At 37.3% G+C, this 19,054-nt stretch overlaps 1 protein-coding gene and 1 long non-coding RNA gene across 2 annotated transcripts in view; one reads left to right on the top strand and one right to left on the bottom strand.

The window, feature by feature from the left end:
* LOC309843934 overlaps window positions 1–19,054 on the top strand; it is a 1,014,078-nt gene that overhangs the window by 418,479 nt on the left and 576,545 nt on the right. The gene's annotated exons all lie outside the window — the stretch shown is intronic.
* Window positions 1–19,054, bottom strand: part of NEB (nebulin) — a gene marked incomplete at its 5' end in the record, with an annotated part of 202,237 nt that overhangs the window by 126,216 nt on the left and 56,967 nt on the right. The window contains 9 exons of the mRNA XM_082688978.1: window positions 270–374; window positions 3,977–4,180; window positions 4,370–4,681; window positions 9,881–9,988; window positions 10,968–11,072; window positions 11,549–11,755; window positions 11,901–12,212; window positions 13,816–13,923; window positions 17,939–18,043. Of these exons, the coding sequence (XP_082545104.1) occupies window positions 270–374; window positions 3,977–4,180; window positions 4,370–4,681; window positions 9,881–9,988; window positions 10,968–11,072; window positions 11,549–11,755; window positions 11,901–12,212; window positions 13,816–13,923; window positions 17,939–18,043 (1,566 nt within the window). The remainder of the gene's footprint in view (window positions 1–269; window positions 375–3,976; window positions 4,181–4,369; window positions 4,682–9,880; window positions 9,989–10,967; window positions 11,073–11,548; window positions 11,756–11,900; window positions 12,213–13,815; window positions 13,924–17,938; window positions 18,044–19,054) is intronic.

Below are 19,054 nucleotides of genomic sequence, written 5' to 3'. Positions count from 1 at the left end.
CCATTCATACAGGGAAGAGCAATATAAACCATTATATTATGATGATATGTGTCATAAAGAACTACAAGGAACAGACAGCACAGACCCCCAACTCTGCCTGAGATAGGGAGTGCCAATTATTTTGATATTCAACCTAAAAACCACTAAATAAGGAATCTAAGTCACATGTAGTTCATTAAACAAAATCATTCAGACATGCAATTCATCTCCAATTCTTTGCCTTAGAAGCAATTAAAAGCTTTCTGAAAAACATGAATTTGGAAACTTACATCACTTGTATTGATTAAGTTTGCTTTAGCCAGAATAATGTCAGGTGTATCAGGCATGATGTGGATTTGAGTCTTGTCCTTGTCCCAAGCTTCTCTATAAAGTCTCTAAAATGAGAAAAAAGAGCTTTTCAGTGGTTTCATTCAAATAGTGAATGACATCATAAACTTCAAGCAGGATCACTGAATTCATCTGAATTAGGGGTTTTAACTGATAGCATAAGCAGATAACATGAACAGAAAATAAGTAGTGGTTTTTTGTTTTTGGTTTTTTTTTTTTAGTTGCCTGGGATATAACTATCTTTCAAAATATAAAGTATGGATTACCTTCTCAAGATTACAAATATCCCTGCCCATTAGAGATCAATCCAAGTAATGAGAGTTTCTGCCATGATCATCAAATAGAACAGAAGTTCTCCATCTGATTATAAAGGTCTCCCTCACTGTTTATCTGGGAGATAGTCCTTCCCTTCTCAAAAAATGACATATTTGAGGTATATTTAGAAATTTGAGTCACAGTCCCTATGCATTTTATTATTTATGGCTCTAATAATTTGGGTGGATTAGGATCCCAAGAGAATTCTGTATGGAATTTATCAAAATGTCTTCTATGTCCCAGAGCCATCCGCTATCTTTCTTCTATGGAAGACAAGACAACCCAAACAAAAATTTCATTTGTTTACTAAAACAAGGGGGTGAAAGTTTGATAAAAAACAGAGACCTGTCAGAGAATCTCCTCACAAGACAAGTATCAATTACAAAAGATTAAATATTAATTTGACAGTGGAGAAACCTCTCAATACCACTTTAACTAAGTGATCAAAAATCAAATGATCAGTATTGGAATGCAAAGATATCATGGATCACCTGATAGGACATACGGAGGAGGGTACTACATGTGATGTCCTGCTAAAAGTACAAGACCTGAATCAAATCATGAGGAAACAATAGACCCAAACTGTTGAAGATTCTGCAAAACAACTGGCTTATGTTCTTCCCAGATGTCAAGGACTTGGAAGACAAAGGAAGAATGAGGAGCCAGTCCAGATTAAAGGAGACTACAGACACCACAAACAAATGCAGGATGTGATCTTGGATTGCATTCTGGATCAGAAAATAGTTTTTATTTTGTATAAAGGACATTCATGATAAAACTGAATAAATTCTATGGACTAGTATTGTTTCAAAGCTAATTTCCTGATTTTGATAATTGCACTGTGGCTTGGTAAAAGAATGTTCTTGTTTTCAAGAAATGCACACTAAAGTATTTGGGGATAGAGAGGCATCAATGCAGCAACTTACATATATACAACAGAAAAAAATAGGAAAAAAAAAAGCAAGTGTAACTAATGTTAACAATTGGGGAATTGGGATAAAGAAAGAGATATGCATACATAATTACATTTATATATTTATCATATATATTTAAATTATTTGTACTATTTTTGCAACTTTTCTCTATGCCTGAAATTATTTCAATATAAAAACTTGAGAAGTCTCATTGGTTCCTTGAACTTGTCAGTTTCCCCTTAAGGCACTTAGTGTGGGTTACAGGGGTTGATGCTTTTCTCCTTCCTGCACATGCACATAACCCACAGAAGCTAAGACCTTCAGGATAAAAACAAAGCAAGGCTTGTCGATTTCCACATATGTTTATCTTGGTTTTGTGCTAACCTTTCTGATTAAGATGAGATATTCTCAACCTCAGCACTATTGGTATTGTATCCTGGAGTATTCCTCATTGAAGGGATCTTGTCCTGTATGTTTCTGGAATGTTTAGCAGCGTCCCTGACTTTTATCCACTAGATGCCAGTAGCATGCCAGCCTCAAGTTGTGACAACTGAAAAGATCTCTAGGTGTTGCTAAATGTCCCTGGTTGAGAACCACTAAGTTGGACCATTTCTTCAATGGTGTCATTTTCACCACAACCCTGCCCCACCCTCCCTGAAAAACAAGAAATGCTAGTATTTGTTTATCCTGAGATACATGTATTGGTTTATTATTCAAAGGAGAGGGGTGCTTGGGTGGCTCAGTCGTTAAGCGTCTGCCTTCAGCTCAGGTCAGGATCCCAGGGTCCTGGGACTGAACCCTGCCTCGGGTCCCTGCCCAACGGAAAGCCTGATTCTCCCTCTCCCATTCCCCCTACTTGTGTTCCCTCTCTTGCTGTCTCTCTCTCTCCTTTTTTTTTTTTTTTAAGATTTTATTTATTTATTTGACAGAGATCACAAGCAGGCAGAGAGGCAGGCAGGTCAGCAGGCTTCCGGCAGAGCAGAGAGCTCAATGCAGGGCTCCATCCCAGGACCCTGAGATCATGACCTGAGCTGAAGGCAGCGGCTTAACCCACTGAGCCACCCAGGTGCCCCTAAATAAATAAAATCTTAAAAAAATTAATAATTTTTTTTTAAAAAAAGGAGAAACAGAGGGCTCAAGGATCCACATGGCCCTTCTCCAAGGCCTTAAGGTATCTATACCTCCACATTGCTACAAACAGGGCATACTGCTGAAGAGGTCTGTTCCGAGGCATTTTTAATGTTGATAAATTTCATGATTGAAGGTTTCTCTCTTGCCCACTTTATTAGTTCAGAGCTCTGTACACGGCTCTGTTTCATGGAGAAAAGGGGGAGCTATTTTGCATAAATTTGTTGCTTTATTAGTCAGCCTATTGGATTCAAATTACCATCATAAGAAAAAGAAGAAAAGAAAACCTGAATATTTATAATAAAGCTGACAGGTCAGCATTTATTATAAATTTTGGATACAAAAATTGCAAGAAGCCCATGAAAGGTTGATTGGGAAGAGAGGAGCTACAATTTCTCAAATGCTTACCATAAGCTGGTTATGAGGTTTCTAATAAAACTAATATATATGATAGGTGTAAAATATATAGCAGAAGTAATCAGATCCTTCTAAGACCCAGACAATTATTACTATGCATCAATTTAAACTTTCTTACCTGTTCCAAAATCTCAGTGCACATCATTCAACTTTCTGTAATTTTCAGGGTTATGCTTCTCACTGAACAATGATGAGTACTCTTTCCCTTTGCATAGAATTACTCTACACTGCTATCTTTTATTTATTTAATTCAATAAATATTTAGAGTTACATGCCACACACTGGTATCAGTGCTGGAGAGGGAAGTAAGTTGAAGATGGGATATATTCACACACATACACACACATGTATATATGTATGATATTACCTACGTGTCTTGACTTGGCGAAGCTAAATGTATTATAAAAGTTTGGCAGAAAATACACTCTTTATAACACTTCCATTTGCCTGTGCAAAGTACTCAAAATACCGCCCGTTCATACACTTTACCCCAACAACAACAACGCAAAGTCTGGGTCTTTAACACATTCAAGTTTCAAAGAAAAAAAAGTATGTTTGATAGTGTTCTCATTTACAGGATGGTTAGTTGGTTGGCTGGATGAATGGATGGATGGATGGATGGATGGATGGATAAATAAATAAATAAATAAGAAAATTTTAGATGACGAAAATTGGTACTAACACATTTTACGTGATTCAGTATAGGGTAGTTGATAATTCAAATGAAGCAACCAACATTACGTATCATGCTGTGTTGTGCTATGCTGTAGGATATGAAGCTATGCTAGCCTACTAATTATTAAGCAAATGCTATTGAGCACCTACCAGTTATCAGGCACTATAACTTTTCTATTTATTTCTAAAGAGTTACTCACATCACTCCTATTTTTGGCATTTGTCTTTGCCAGAACTATGTCCATGGCATCGGGAATGCTGGTGAATTTGTTTCTGTCTGGGGGCTGACGGTATTTCTTCTCACTGATGATTTCTGAAGCCCGTTTGTTCTTTTCTGCCTCCAAAGAACCCAGGGGACTCCATCCTATGCCTCTTAGCCACTCAAGGTCAGACTTATACAGATTCTGTGAAAATACAAAGCACTCCATCAAAAGCCCATCCTCATTTGGACCCTCGACTCAAGTGATTCTACACATTACAAACAGATGCATTTTAGATATTCAATAACAACTCCTCTTTTTACCTTGTCTCTCTGTGACCAAATGGCTACTCAAATAGTAATATATAAGCCATTCAATTAAATAGAAACTGACCTCACTCTGCAGTTGATAAACTTTTTTAGCTTGAATAACATCATTCTGGTCAGGCAGGCATGTCCACTGGTGCAGGTAGTTCTTATAGTCTACATCACTGACTAATTGCTGACATTTCTTGGCCAGCACCACTCCTAACATGTCCACTGGGCTGCTGAACTTGGTCTTCCACTTCTCGAAGTCCTTTTTGTATTCTCTTTCACTCTGCATTTTGGCTACATTCATGGATAGCACAAGCTTTGGATCATCTTGCAGACTCCGGAATCCAATATGGTGGCCAAGTTGTTTGCGGTAGCCTTGTTTGTATTTAAACTGAAATCAAAAGAATCAGTTCTTTTATTAACATAAACAAAGATCATGTGAAGCTCAACAATCTGAGCTTAATTAAAAGCTCCATATGCATTTTTGGCATGTCTGTTTTCCAAAACTGAAAAGAGAAAAGTGATGTCCCTGTTAATTTAGTAAGAAATGTAAGAACTTACATAAACGCTTCCAGAAAAAAATGTAATGTAGTTGATTCTCAGGGAAGATTATGCTAAATTCTAACTAGAGACAAAAATATATGCCAGGAGGTGCTAGACATTGGGTATGCAGACCTTAGGGTAACATTTGCACAAAACTCTTTTGATAGCCTTATGGGAGTGATCTGAAAATATGGGTTGCATGGCTAAGAAATAAGAAAGATTCAGGACTTGAGCAACAAGAGTTATGGTATAGATTAACTTATTAAGCAGTAGGAATTTTAGTGGTTTGCTATGTGGTTATATATTATAATCTTGTCCTGTTCAGGATCCATACCTTCATGCACATGTAGCTACAAAAAGCTAAATACATTAGATTAGAAAGAGAATTCTTCAAGATCTCAACATATTGCCAAGACAAGTCAAATGAACTACATAAATTTAAGAAAAGTGAAATCCACTATTTAGATTTAACTGGGAAAAAACTGCATTAGTACTGGATGACTATTGTAATAGTAACAATAATAACAATAGTAATAATAGCATTTACTTGATGTTAGGTGCCTGGGCTACTCCTTCATGGAGTTAGGTCCTACTCTCACTTCATACCCAGAGTCACAATTATATATATTATAAATACTCAGGAGTTTAGGTTGACTATAAGTTCAGTATGGGCAAGCTGACAAAGCTGCTTATAAAACTAATGTTAAAGATTCTGCAGGGACACAGATAAAAACAAGTCAGAAACTCATTTACTCTGGCCTAACCTCCTGTGACAGGGAAGTACCACTAAATTTGGGCACAATATTTTGAGAAGGATACTGAAAAAAATAGAACAAATCACAAGTAAAGTGACGAGCTTTTCAAGAGTCATGAATAATCAGAATACTGAAAGACTTATAAAACTAAAACCAAGGAGAATAACTAAAAACGTGTAAAATGAAGAGGTATCAGGTGGAATAAGAAATAAGCTACTTTGTGATATTCTAGAACAGACTTAGAGTTGATCAACAACATAATCAAATTCAAAATAGGGAACTATATAATGACAACTAAAGATGATCCAACAAGAAAATGACCTGCTCTAAAGGGGCACATAAAATTTTTTTATGTGCAAAATTTTTTCATGTGTAAATGTTCACAGACCAGATGACCACCTGTTGAAGGTGGAGAGAAGGACATTGAGTGGGAGACTGCATTAAAAAGCTTTTGTGTTGGGGCACCTGGGTGGCTCAGTGGGTTAAAGCCTCTGCCTTCGGGCTTGTGTCATGATTCCAGGGTCCTGGGATCGAGCCCCACGTCGGGCTCTCTGCTCAGCAGGGAGCCTGCTTCCCCCTCTCTCTCTGCCTGCCTCTCTGCCTACTTGTGATCTCTGCCTGTCAAGTAAATAGATAGAATCTTTGAAAAAAAATAAAAAATAAAAAATAAAATTACAAAAAAAAGCTTTTGTGTTGTCTAACTAAATTTATGATTCTAATTTATTAAATTAAGTACTCATAAAAATCTCTAATTTCCTTAATTTTTAAAAAGATTTTATTTAATTGATTTGACAGAGATCACAGGGAAGCAGGCTCCCCACTGAGCAGAAAGCCCGATGAGGGGCTCGATCCCAGGACCCTGGGATCATGACTTGAGTAAGCTGAAGGCAGAGGCTTTAACCCACTGGGCCACATAGGCACCCCTCTAATTTCCTTAAATTTTATAGAATATAAAAACTATTTGAGGAGTACCTAGGTGGCTCAGTTGGTTAAGTGTCCAGCTCTTGATTTTGGCTCAGGTTATGATCTCAAGGTTGTGAGGTTGAGCCCTGTGTCAGCTCTGCATTCAGCAGGGAGTCTGTTAGAGATTCTCTTTCTCTTCCTCACCCTCTTCCCCTCCCCCAATTCATCCTCTCTCTCTAAGATAAATAAATAAATTTTTTAAAAAAGTTTGAAACTAAGAGGAGATATAATTTCTACAATGGTGAGAAAGTTCACATAAAGTTAATTTTAGGGTAAGACTTCAAATAGTTCTAACTAATGGTTTCACACAAAAAGAAATCAGCTACTATCAAAAGTATAGTTAGGAAATCACTGATGCTATTTCTTCAGTTTCTAAATAATCTTCACCTCATGTAGAATACATAACATTAAATGCTCCTGCGGGAACATTCAAGCATCATTATTGCTGTAGGTTCTTTGGCATGTTGATTCATTCTAATAAGGAACTGACCAGCAAGACAGTGAGTGAGCAATAATAAATTATCTAATTGATTTTCCCACATTTCTAGAGTGCCACAAATGAACTGATTTAAAGAAGATTTCCCCGGGACGCCTGGGTGGCTCAATGGGTTAAAGCCTCTGCCTTCGGCTCAGGTCATGATCTCAGGGTCCTGGAATGGATCCCTGCATCGGGCTCTCTGCTCTGCAGGGAGCCTGCTTCCTCCTCTCTCACTGCCTGCCTCTCTGCCTGCTTGTGATCTCTCTCTGTCAAATAAATAAAGAAAATCTTTTTAAAAATAAATAAATAAATAAAAATAAAGAAGACCTTCCCTTCTATTCTTAGAATTCATTGCCAGATGCTGTCTTTACACAATTTTTCTCCAACCCAAGTCCTTGTCTTGTTTTAAAAAATTTTAAGATAAAAATTCCACCAGCATTTTTCAAAGAGCTAAAACAAACAATCCTAAAATTTGTATGGAACCAGAAGAAACCCAAAATTGCTAATGTTGAAAAAGAAAAACAAAACTGGGGTCATCATGTTGCCTGACTTTAAACTTTACTACAAAGCTGTGATCACCAAGACAGCATGGTACTGGTACAAAAACAGATGCACAGACCAGTGGAACAGAGTATGGAGTCCAGATATGGACCCTCAACTCTATGATCAAATAATGTTTGACAAAGCAGGAAAAAATATACAGTGGAAAAAAGACAATCTCTTCATAAATGGTGCTGGGAAAATTGGGCAGCTATGTATAGAAGAATGAAACAACCATTCTCTCACACCATACACAAAGATAAACTCGAAATGGATAAAAGACCTCAACGTGAGGCAAGAATCCATCAGAATCCTAGAGGAGAACACAGGCAGTAACCTCTTTGACATTAGCCACAGCAACTTTAAACATAGGCAGTAATCTCTTTGACATCAGCCACAGCAACTCTGGAGACAAGATATGTCTCCAAAGGCAAAGGAAACAAAAGTGAAAATGAACTTTTGGGACTTCATCAAGATCTAAAGCTTCTGCACAGCAAAGGAAACAGTCAACAAAACAAAGAGGCAACCCACGGAATGCGAGAAGATATTCACAAATGACAGTATAGACAAAGGGCTGATACCCAAGATCTGTAAAGAACTCCTCAAATTCAATACACACAAAACAGTTAATCATATAAAAAAAATGGGCAGAAGATATGAACAGACACTTCTCCAAAGAAGCCATACAAATGGCTATCAGACACATAAAAAAATGTTCATCATCATTAGCCATCAGGGAGATTCAAATCAAAACCACATTGAGATATCACCTTACACCAGTTAGAATGGCCAAAATCAAAAAGAGAGTTAACAAGTGTTGGAGAGGATGTAGAGAAAGGGGAACACTTTTACACTGTGGGCGGGAATGCAAGTTGGTGCAGCCACTTAGGAAAACAGTGTGGAGATTCCTTAAGAAATTAAAAATAGAGCTTCCCTATGACCCTGCAATTGCACTACTGGGTATTTACCCCAAAGATACAGATATAGTAAAAAGAAGGGCCACCTATACCCCAATGCTCATAGCAGCAATGGTCACAGTCACCAAACTGGAAAGAACCAAGATGCCCTTCAACAGATGAATGGATAAAGAAGATGTGGTCCATAAATACAATGGAGTATTATGCCTCCATCAGAAAGGATGAATACCCAACTTTTCTATCAACATGGGCAGGACTGGAGGAGATTATGCCGAGTGAAATAAGTCAAACAGAGAGAGTCAATCATCATGTGGTTTCACTTACTTGTGGAACATAAGGAATAACATGGAGGACATGGGGAAATGGAGAGGAGAAGTGAGTTGAGGGAATTTGATGGGGGAGGTGAACCATGAGAGACTGTGGACTCTGAAAAACAAACTAAGGGTTTTGGAGGGGAGGTTGGTGGGGAGTTGGGTGAGCCTGGTGGTGGGTATTATGGAGGGCAAGTATTGCATGGAACACTGGGTGTGGGGTATAAACAATGAATTCTGCAACACTGAAAAGAAATTAAAAAAATAAAAGAAGAAAAGTATATTAAAAATTTTTAAGAGATAGTACTTCCTCTGAAATTCCAAAGTCCTCTGAAATTTTTTAGGTTAATTCTTAGATTTAACAAAATGACGTGTTGATCTATATACAGAATATCAAAGTCAAATATTTGCAAAAATTTAACTAATCAATAAGAATTGTACCTAGTTTATTCACCAAATTTATTATCCTTTCCAATCATAACTAGAAGTTGTCTTGTGAACAAATATCCCTATTTTATGAACTTTGGAGCCAGATAGATATCCAACAAAAAGTTAAGCTCTCTGAAACTTAAACCCAAATTCCTGAAACTTCCTAAATTTTTTATGCCCCAAGGTAATTTATTATCATTATGTAGATATAAGAATGGGTTAAATAAAAAGAAGTGGCATCTAACTTTTAAATATGTGCATATAAAAATTTATCAACATCAGGACATTGAGGTTGATTTATTCTCTGGCACTTTGAATTTGTCTAAAATAGATAAATACAAAACAAATTATTTTCAGGCAAGCAAGGGAAAACTGAAATCTCTGGTTTCTTTGTAAAGTCTAGAAACATTGCATCTTAGTATAATGGATCTCACAGGTCCTCTGACTCAACTTGTGTTCAGGAAGCTCTTATTTTGATACTGAATCAGTAAGAAAGAAAGCAAATTTTCAGTAAATGAAGAGGGGAGGTAGGAGAAGATGAAGGGAATGGCATTACATTTTGACAGGCAAGGCCTGTCTGTAAAAGTAGTCACCAGCATGAAGGTACCTGATTCAGATAAAATGCATCATAAAAGCCAAACAAGCCAAACTTACATCACTAGCAATGTCTGTTGAAGCTTTGGCCAACTGTACAGAAATTGCATCAGGTGGGAGATCATAGCCTTTCTTCAGAGCTTCTTCCCATCCGAGTTTATAGAGTTTCTGGAAATGAAACATATAACTTAGCATTATTCAGTAAATATTAGAACCCCAGGGGATTACTGAACCAAAATTTACCCAGAGAGCAGGCAGGAGATTCTATCATCTACCTTATCTCTAAAGATACAGATAAAACCAAACCAAGCTCTTTTAGGGGAGAACTGACTTAGTATTACAGGATCTTGCTTCAGTTTTCTGGCTCTGAGAAAAGGCTCAGTTACAAGAGACACAGTACAGTTTTAGAATAGCTTTTCTGTTCAGATACTGTTTGGGCATATCAAGTATATCAGGTGCTTTCTCCCTGCTGTTAAGTGCAGTCTAGACTCACTGTTTTAGTCACAGATGTTAAAATAACTGGTAACCAAAAAAAGTCAGGAAACAAAATTTTGATAATCCAAGTGATAAAAGTAATAGATACTGATGTACCTTTTATGAGGTACAATAAATGAATTAATCTTTATGAACGAAATTTATTAAAATTTTGCATGTGTGTTAAAACTGAATATTAACAAAAACAGTTGAAAGTCATCCAGAACTTACTATGTGCTAAGTACTGTGTTGAGAGCCTTACATGGAAATTTCTCATTTGGTCCTCATCAATAAGCACTATTATGGTCCCAATTTTAGGGATGAGGAAACTAAGGCTTAGACCCGATGTTATATAACTCACAAATGGCAAAGCCAAAAACCCATACCAGATCTGTCTGATGCAATTTTTTCTTTCAACAATTATCTATCGATTTCCTTCTCTGTGCCAAGTACAATGAGTACTGAGATAAAGAAAACCAGCACAGTGCCGGTCTCCACAGAGCACAAGAGTCACAGCTAAAGCTCTTGCTTTTAATCACCATATTCTGCAGCATCTCTAACTTGCCAGTTTAAGTCATTCATTTTTATTACTTTGGCATTTTCATCAATTATTTACCATTACATCATTTAAAAAGTTTAATTACTTTCAAGCCGAATTCTGATATAGCTTTACCTGACTGTACAGAGTTTGATTCTGCTTGGCTTGTAAAATATCTGGTGTGTCTGGCATCACATGAATCTTGGTTTTATCTTTGTTCCAGTCAACGGTATATAAGTACTAGGAAGTTAGGAGAAAAAAGACATTTGTTATTTGAAGGACAAACAGAAAAGAAAAAGGTGTAACAGAGCATTTGAATTCACTCAATTTGAATTAGATTAAATTTAGTAACTGAAGTGGTATATGGCTCAGAAAAGGCACCAAAAACAAACTCAGATTTTTTAAAAAGTAATATTTTTGGATATTTCCTATCTTCTAGAATTATTTGAAAGTTTTTAGTATATAATAATTTTTAAAAACAAGATATTTTTAAGAAATAAAATAAAAAGATTTCCAACTCAATTTAGAATGTCAGGGGAAATAAAAGTAAGAAGTAGGCAGAAGAAAATGATGTAGGGACATGCTCTGGAACAGTCTGTCAGACCCCAGAAACAGAGGACCCAAACTAGATTTCCCAAACATGAACCAGGGGTTACTAGCCCTGCCTTGCTGGGAGCTGTAGGGAAGGACAGTTGTATAGAAAGATGGCTGTCTACCTTGTTCATGGTTTGTGCATTCTGTTTGGCAAGAACCATATCCATGGAGTCATTCAGCTTCTTAAACTGGAAGTTGCTAGGATGCTGGCGGTATTTCTGATCACTGGCATATTCAGTTGCTTTCTTGGCCTTTTCCACTTCTAGGGAACCAGCTGGACTCCAGCCAAGCCCTTTGTACCACTCATTGTAGTCCTGCTTGTATTCATTCTATAAAAAGAAGAGACAAATTCTAATTTACCTTTTCAATTACTTTACTTTTATCAATTCAGACACAAAAGTATAGCATCGAAGACTGTGATCTCCATTCCCATGCTAGGAATCCAAACATCACCCAGAAAGAACAGAGACTTACATCACTCTGTATGCGATTCATATTCCTGCTCAGCTCAATGCTCATGGCATCTGGAAGGAGGATGTACTTGTGAATCAAATGCTTATAGTTGGCGTTGGTGATGTTGGCTTGGGCATCCTTGGCAGCCGTGACACTGAGCATGTCAGCAGGGGTGTGGTAGCTGGTCTTCGTATTCTCGTAGTTTTTCTTGTACTCCCGATCAGACTGCATCTTAGCCACTTGCATGGAATGGACTAATTTGGGATCATCCTCAAGGCTACGGAAACCAACCATCTTCCCCTTCTCCTTTTCATAATTGTATTTGTATTTATACTGTGAAAAAATTAGTTTGTTAGAGCAATTGCCTTGACTAGAAACATTCTAGTATTAACAGTCTATGTTTCATAAAAAGTGACACTTGTGTGAAGTGTGTAAGCCTGATGATTCACAGACCTGTACCCTGGGGCAAGTAATACATTATACATTAATAAAAATAATTAATAAAAAAAATAAGGACATAAGAATGAAAAAAAAAAGTGATACTTGTGTAGAATCCTAGTTTATAAAACATGCTGATTACTGCCCTCCCTGCCCCGTTTTACAGATGAGTAACCCAGAGAGGTGAGTGACATGCTAAGGTCACTAAGGACTAGAACCAAGAACGTAATGATGATATACCACACTCACTGGCACACGTACTCTGTTGTTGTACACTACTGTTAGGATCAGAGATCTTTAGCAGTTGATAACAGTATAGCAAGTGAGAGAAAAAGGCAGAATGTTCTAAGCAGTTTACTGCTGCCCTAAGAAATCATCCAGTCAGGATTTTACTGCAAAAAATAGGCTTAGTGTATGACATACACAGTATCATTATAGAGTAGCTTTATAGTTGTGGAGCTCCTTTTCCTTTAAGACTTTCTATACTGGTATAATGGGGAAGAAATTTTACTATTTATCACTCAACTTCTTTCTAGAAAGGGAGGATCCTGATAGATGGAAAACTTATTCTGCCTATCTCCTGTGAGTCTGAGTGTGCAAGTTAGCGGGGAGGAGACTCGGGGAGCCGAATTACTCCAGAATAGAGGGAAAAGAATTTTGAGATTTCAGGGCAATGCAGTGGTGGCATAGGGATGGACAGGTAGGAAAGATGAACAGGCACAGACTATGAGAGAGAAAGTGTCACTGCGGGGGAGAGGGGCGGGGGCTAAGGAAAAACTACTCTGAGAAGTGTTCCCCCCATTACCCTCAAACCACACGGTAGTACTGTGAGAAGATTTCTTGCATAAACAACCAATGAAAGAACCAAGTTTCGTATAGGTGTTATGTTATGGGAGTGGTGAGCTGGCACACCAGCTCTCTGGAAGGAAAAAGCCCTGATCTGTCGTGTTTGTCCGTCTCTGTGGTATAAATACTCCCGCCATGGCTGGTGTCAAGCTACCAAGAATTTAACAACTGGCTTGCAAAACTCCTGATTATTTAATAATCAGCCGTCATGAGTCCAAAAGATCAGCATCTCTAGCACACCATTTAATGAGAGCTCCTGCTAGGAAGAGACTTCCTAAGAGGCAGGAAGTAAGAACAACCCAAATCTTTCACCAAGAAAGCTTGGTGAAGGGCTTTGGATTTCTACAGGCCATAGCGCTGGAGATGGAGTTCAAAGAAAATTCACCTAGATCTCATGAGCCAGGGAGAGCACACAGATATGTAGTCATAATGTGGTTAGCATTCTCTTTGTTTTTGTTTTTGTTTTCAGATATACCAGAGAAAACAAAAGACCAAACCTAAAAAGCATTCACAGAATACAAGGAGGCCATTGTGAGCAGGTACACTTCCCCCCTGTATCTTTTCCACTGAGTGTTTCCAAAATTCAGCCCTCACTATTTTGGTAAATTAGGAAAAAAATCCTAGTCAGGTGAGTGTTTTCCTTCAGACTTACATCACTTGCAATATCTCTTGAGGCTTTGGCAGCTTTGATAGGAATTGCATCAGTTCTGAGATCATAGCCTTTCTTTCTAGATTCTTCCAAAGAAAGTTTGTAGAGTTTCTGTAAAGAGAGGCAAGGGAATAATGTTCTTCTAAATAGGAAAGCCTGGGTTTATTTGAAGATCGTAAACTAGCACTGTGGTATCGTTTTTATTTTTGAGAATGCTTCACTGGTGGTTTGATGGATAAATGTTCTTATAAATAACAAAATTGTGTTTGAAAAAAGTCACACCCGAACATATCTTCAGGAAACCACTGGAAAAAGTAAAACTTAATGGTTTCCATTAGGTTATAAAATATGTTTAAAAATGTGAAAGCTCAGTAGATTTGCACTGATACATTTTTATCAGTTAAAAGTCAAGAGAAGACTACAAAACAACCATACTCTTACATCAAAAGTAAACTTCACTATTTTGCAATCGACACTTTTATTTATGTAACTGTGTGGATTCTACAATCCAAAAATAAGTCATCAACCACAAATCCCTGTATAATTCAGGAAAAACAGAAAACACTGGTAGGATTAGAGATTTCCTAGCAACCATGGTTAGGTTGAGAAATAAAGTGAAATAAAACGCATTTTCTGTGTTGAACATGCCTTGTTATGGAGCTTGCTCCAAATTCTTCAAAATGTTCTTCTTCCCTTCCCACTTAACTTTTTCTCAAGAACCCTTCTTTAGGACCATCTCAAAGCCTTGGTAGAGAGACTCCAGGAACTAGGTCCTGGGATTCTCACTTCCTTTTTCTCTTTTGGGGCCCCCAAGCCCTTCTCTTCCTACCAAGTCTCTTAGAGAATGAGTACCCGCTCCTAAACAAAATCCAGCTGCCCTTCAAATTCCTAACTGCAGGGCCCAAGTCCCATCCACAGGCCAGCTCCAACTCTTAGCAAAGCAAGATTAGAAAGAGAAAGATGCTCATTTGCATATTCCTACTCTTATTTTCAAAACATTCATTCTTATAATTGAGAGACATTGATTAGTTTATACTGGTTCGAAGTCCGGAATTGTGATGCCACCAACGTTGGCTTTCTTTTTCAATATCCCTTTGGCTATTCGAGGTCTTTTCTGGTTCCATATAAATTTTAGCATTATTTGTTCCATTTCTTTGAAAAAGATGGATGGTACTTTGATCGGAATTGCATTAAATGTGTAGATTGCTTTAGGTAGCATAGACATTTTCACAATATTTATTCTTCCAATCCAGGAGCATGGAACATTTTTCCATTTCTTTGTGTCTTCCTCAATTTCTTTCATGAGTACTTTATAGTTTTCTGAGTATAGATTCTGTGTCTCTTTGGTTAGGTTTATTCCTAGGTATCTTATGGTTTTGGATGCAATTGTAAATGGGATTGACTCCTTAATATCTCTTTCTTCTGTCTTGCTGTTGGTGTAGAGAAATGCAACTGATTTCTGTGCATTGATTTTATATCCTGACACTTTACTGAATTCCTGTATAAGTTCTAGCAGTTTTGGAGTGGAGTCTTTTGGGTTTTCCACATATAGTATCATATCATCTGCGAAGAGTGATAATTTGACTTCTTCTTTGCCAATTTGGATGCCTTTAATTTCCTTTTGTTGTCTGATTGCTGAAGCTAGGACCTCTAGTACTATGTTGAATAGCAGTGGTGATAATGGACATCCCTGCCGTGTTCCTGACCTTAGTGGAAAAGCTTTCAGTTTTTCTCCATTGAGAATGATATTTGCAGTGGGTTTTTCATAGATGGCTTTGATGATATTGAGGTATGTGCCCTCTATCCCTACACTTTGAAGAGTTTTGATCAGGAAGGGATGCTGTACTTTGTCAAATGCTTTTTCAGCATCTATTGAGAGTATCATATGGTTCTTGTTCTTTCTTTTATTGATGTGTTGTATCACATTGACTGATTTGCGGATGTTGAACCAACCTTGCAGCCCTGGAATAAATCCCACTTGGTCGTGGTGAATAATCTTTTTAATGTACTGTTGAATCCTATTGGCTAGTATTTTGTTGAGTATTTTCGCATCTGTGTTCATCAAGGATATAGGTCTATAGCTCTCTTTTTTGGTGGGATCCTTGCCTGGTTTTGGGATCAAGGTGATGCTGGCCTCATAAAATGAGTTTGGAAGTTTTCCTTCCATTTCTATTTTTTGGAACAGTTTCAGGAGAATAGGAATTAGTTCTTCTTTGAATGTTTGGTAGAATTCCCCCGGGAAGCCATCTGGCCCTGGGCTTTTGTTTGTTTGGAGATTTTTAATGACTGTTTCAATCTCCTTACTGGTTATGGGTCTGTTCAGGCTTTCTATTTCTTCCTGGTTCAGTTGTGGTAGTTTATATGTTTCTAGGAATGCATCCATTTCTTCCAGATTGTCAAATTTATTGCCGTAGAGTTGCTCATAGTATGTTCTTATAATAGTTTGTATTTCTTTGGTGTTAGTTGTGATCTCTCCTCTTTCATTCATGATTTTATTTATTTGAGTCCTTTCTCTTTTCTTTTTGATAAGTTGGGCCAGGGGTTTATCAATTTTATTAATTCTTTCAAAGAACCAGCTCCTAGTTTCGTTGATTTGTTCTATTGTTTTTTTGGTTTCTATTTCATTGATTTCTGCTCTGATCTTTATGATTTCTCTTCTCCTGCTGGGCTTAGGGTTTCTTTCTTGTTCTTTCTCCAGCTCCTTTAGGTGTAGGGTTAGGCTGTGTACCTGAGACCTTTCTTGTTTCTTGAGAAAGGCTTGTACCGCTATATATTTTCCTCTCAGGACTGCCTTTATTGTGTCCCACAGATTTTGAACCGTTGTATTTTCATTATCATTTGTTTCCATGATTTTTTTCAATTCTTCTTTAATTTCCCGGTTGACCCATTCATTCTTTAGAAGGATACTGTTTAGTCTCCATGTATTTGGGTTCTTTCCAAACTTCCTTTTGTGGTTGAGTTCTAGCTTTAGAGCATTGTGGTCTGAAAATATGCAGGGAATGATCCCAATCTTTTGATACCGGTTGAGTCCTGATTTAGGACCGAGGATGTGATCTATTCTGGAGAATGTTCCATGTGCACTAGAGAAGAATGTGTATTCTGTTGCTTTGGGATGAAATGTTCTGAATATATCTGTGATGTCCATCTGGTCCAGTGTGTCGTTTAAGGCCTTTATTTCCTTGCTGATCTTTTGCTTGGATGACCTGTCCATTTCAGTGAGGGGAGTGTTAAAGTCCCCTACTATTATTGTATTATTGTTGATGTGTTTCTTTGATTTTGTTATTAATTGGTTTATATAGTTGGCTGCTCCCACGTTGGGGGCATAGATATTTAAAATTGTTAAATCTTCTTGTTGGACAGACCCTTTGAGTATGATATAGTGTCCTTCCTCATCTCTTATTATAGTCTTTGGCTTAAAATCTAATTGATCTGATATAAGGATTGCCACTCCTGCTTTCTTCTGATGTCCATTAGCATGGTAAATTCTTTTCCACCCCCTCACTTTAAATCTGGAGGTGTCTTCGGGCTTAAAATGAGTTTCTTGGAGGCAACATATAGATGGGTTTTGTTTTTTTATCCATTCTGATACCCTGTGTCTTTTGACAGGGGCATTTAGCCCATTCACATTCAGGGTAACTATTGAGACATATGAATTTAGTGCCATTGTATTGCCTGTAAGGTGACTGTTATTGTATATGGTCTCTGTTCCTTTCTGATCTACCACTTGTAGGCTCTCTCTTTGCTTAGAGGACCCCTTTCAATATTTCCTGTAGAGCTGGTTTGGTATTTGCAAATTCTTTCAGTTGTTGTTTGTCCTGGAAGCTTTTAATCTCTCCTTCTATTTTCAATGATAGCCTAGCTGGATATAGTATTCTGGGCTGCATGTTTTTCTCGTTTAGTGCTCTAAAAATATCATGCCAGCTCTTTCTGGCCTGCCAGGTCTCTGTGGATAAGTCAGCTGCCAATCTAATATTTTTACCATTGTATGTTACAGACTTCTTTTCCCGAGCTGCTTTCAGGATTTTCTCTTTGTCACTGAGACTTGTAAATTTTACTATTAGGTGACGGGGTGTGGGCCTATTCTTATTGATACTGGTTCAAATAAACCACGGGGAATTATACTTACATCACTCATATTAATTGCATTTGCCTTCGCCAAGACAATCTGGGGGATATCGGGCATAATGTGGACTTTGGTCTTATCAGCCTCCCATGCTTGTTTGTAGAGGTGCTGGAAAGTTTTAAAAAAGAAAAAGTGAAAGTTAGTATTTAAAAATCTTAAAAGGTGTTCATTTTGTGTGTGTGTATATACTTATATATATTTAACTGCACATGAATACCAATATTTTACTATTTTTTTATTTTATTATTTTTATTAGCTAGATCTTATTTTTTTAATTTAAATGGAAAAGGTGCTAATTCAAACAAGACAGCAGAGAGGATGTAAGATAGAAAGTAAGATGATGCCAAGATGAGAACCATAGGAAGAGCAAATGTACACTGAGAGATGTCTTGGCGATCATCAGTTGAATCCTCTTATTGCAGAGTTGAGAAAATCATAGCCCAGAGAAGTAATGCACCTTGCCTAAAGACACACAGCAGGTCTGGGCCATCATTTCCACAACTCTGCAAGAAGAGGCTGATGATTCTTATCTTGGTATCATTATTCTTTTTTTTTTGGTATCATTATTCTGAAATGATTAATAAATCATTGCATTGAAAAAGAAATAAAAGGTTTGACATCTAAAAAATAAATGTGAGCTTATGATAGTTTAAATACTAAAATCTTAAAAGGGATACTGAGATCTGTGCCTTGTCTTTTAGACAAGTCCCTGTCCAAGAGATCAGTCATCTTGACAAATCAGTTTTCTCTCTCAGAAGACTCCAAGGGATTTACTCAGACACTCAGCATAAAACAGCTCTCTCTAGTACAAGTAGGACCATCATGTTCTTTAACTGCTTAATGTTAAAGTCCAAATAATGTTTTTCTTTCTTTTGTTAATCAGCAGCATTTCAAATTATGATCCATACAATATAACCAATGTTGCTGCAATTATTTTATTATTTATAACTTAAAAACCAAAGTTCAAGGTGGATATGCTTTTTGGTCTTGATATCTAACATGGCTAATAAATTTCAAAATACAGTAAGGCTTTTCTAAAGGCTGGAAATATTAATGCAAGGAACTACTTGCAGAGAACAACTGCTCTTGTGATTTGCCCAGAGAAGGTCCTGCTTCGGA

This window comes from Mustela nivalis (assembly GCF_964662115.1).
Source record: "Mustela nivalis genome assembly, chromosome: 11".
Classification (NCBI taxonomy): Eukaryota; Metazoa; Chordata; class Mammalia; order Carnivora; family Mustelidae; genus Mustela; species Mustela nivalis.
Note: the sequence above shows the minus strand (reverse complement) of the source record. Positions and strands in the feature narration are given on the sequence as shown.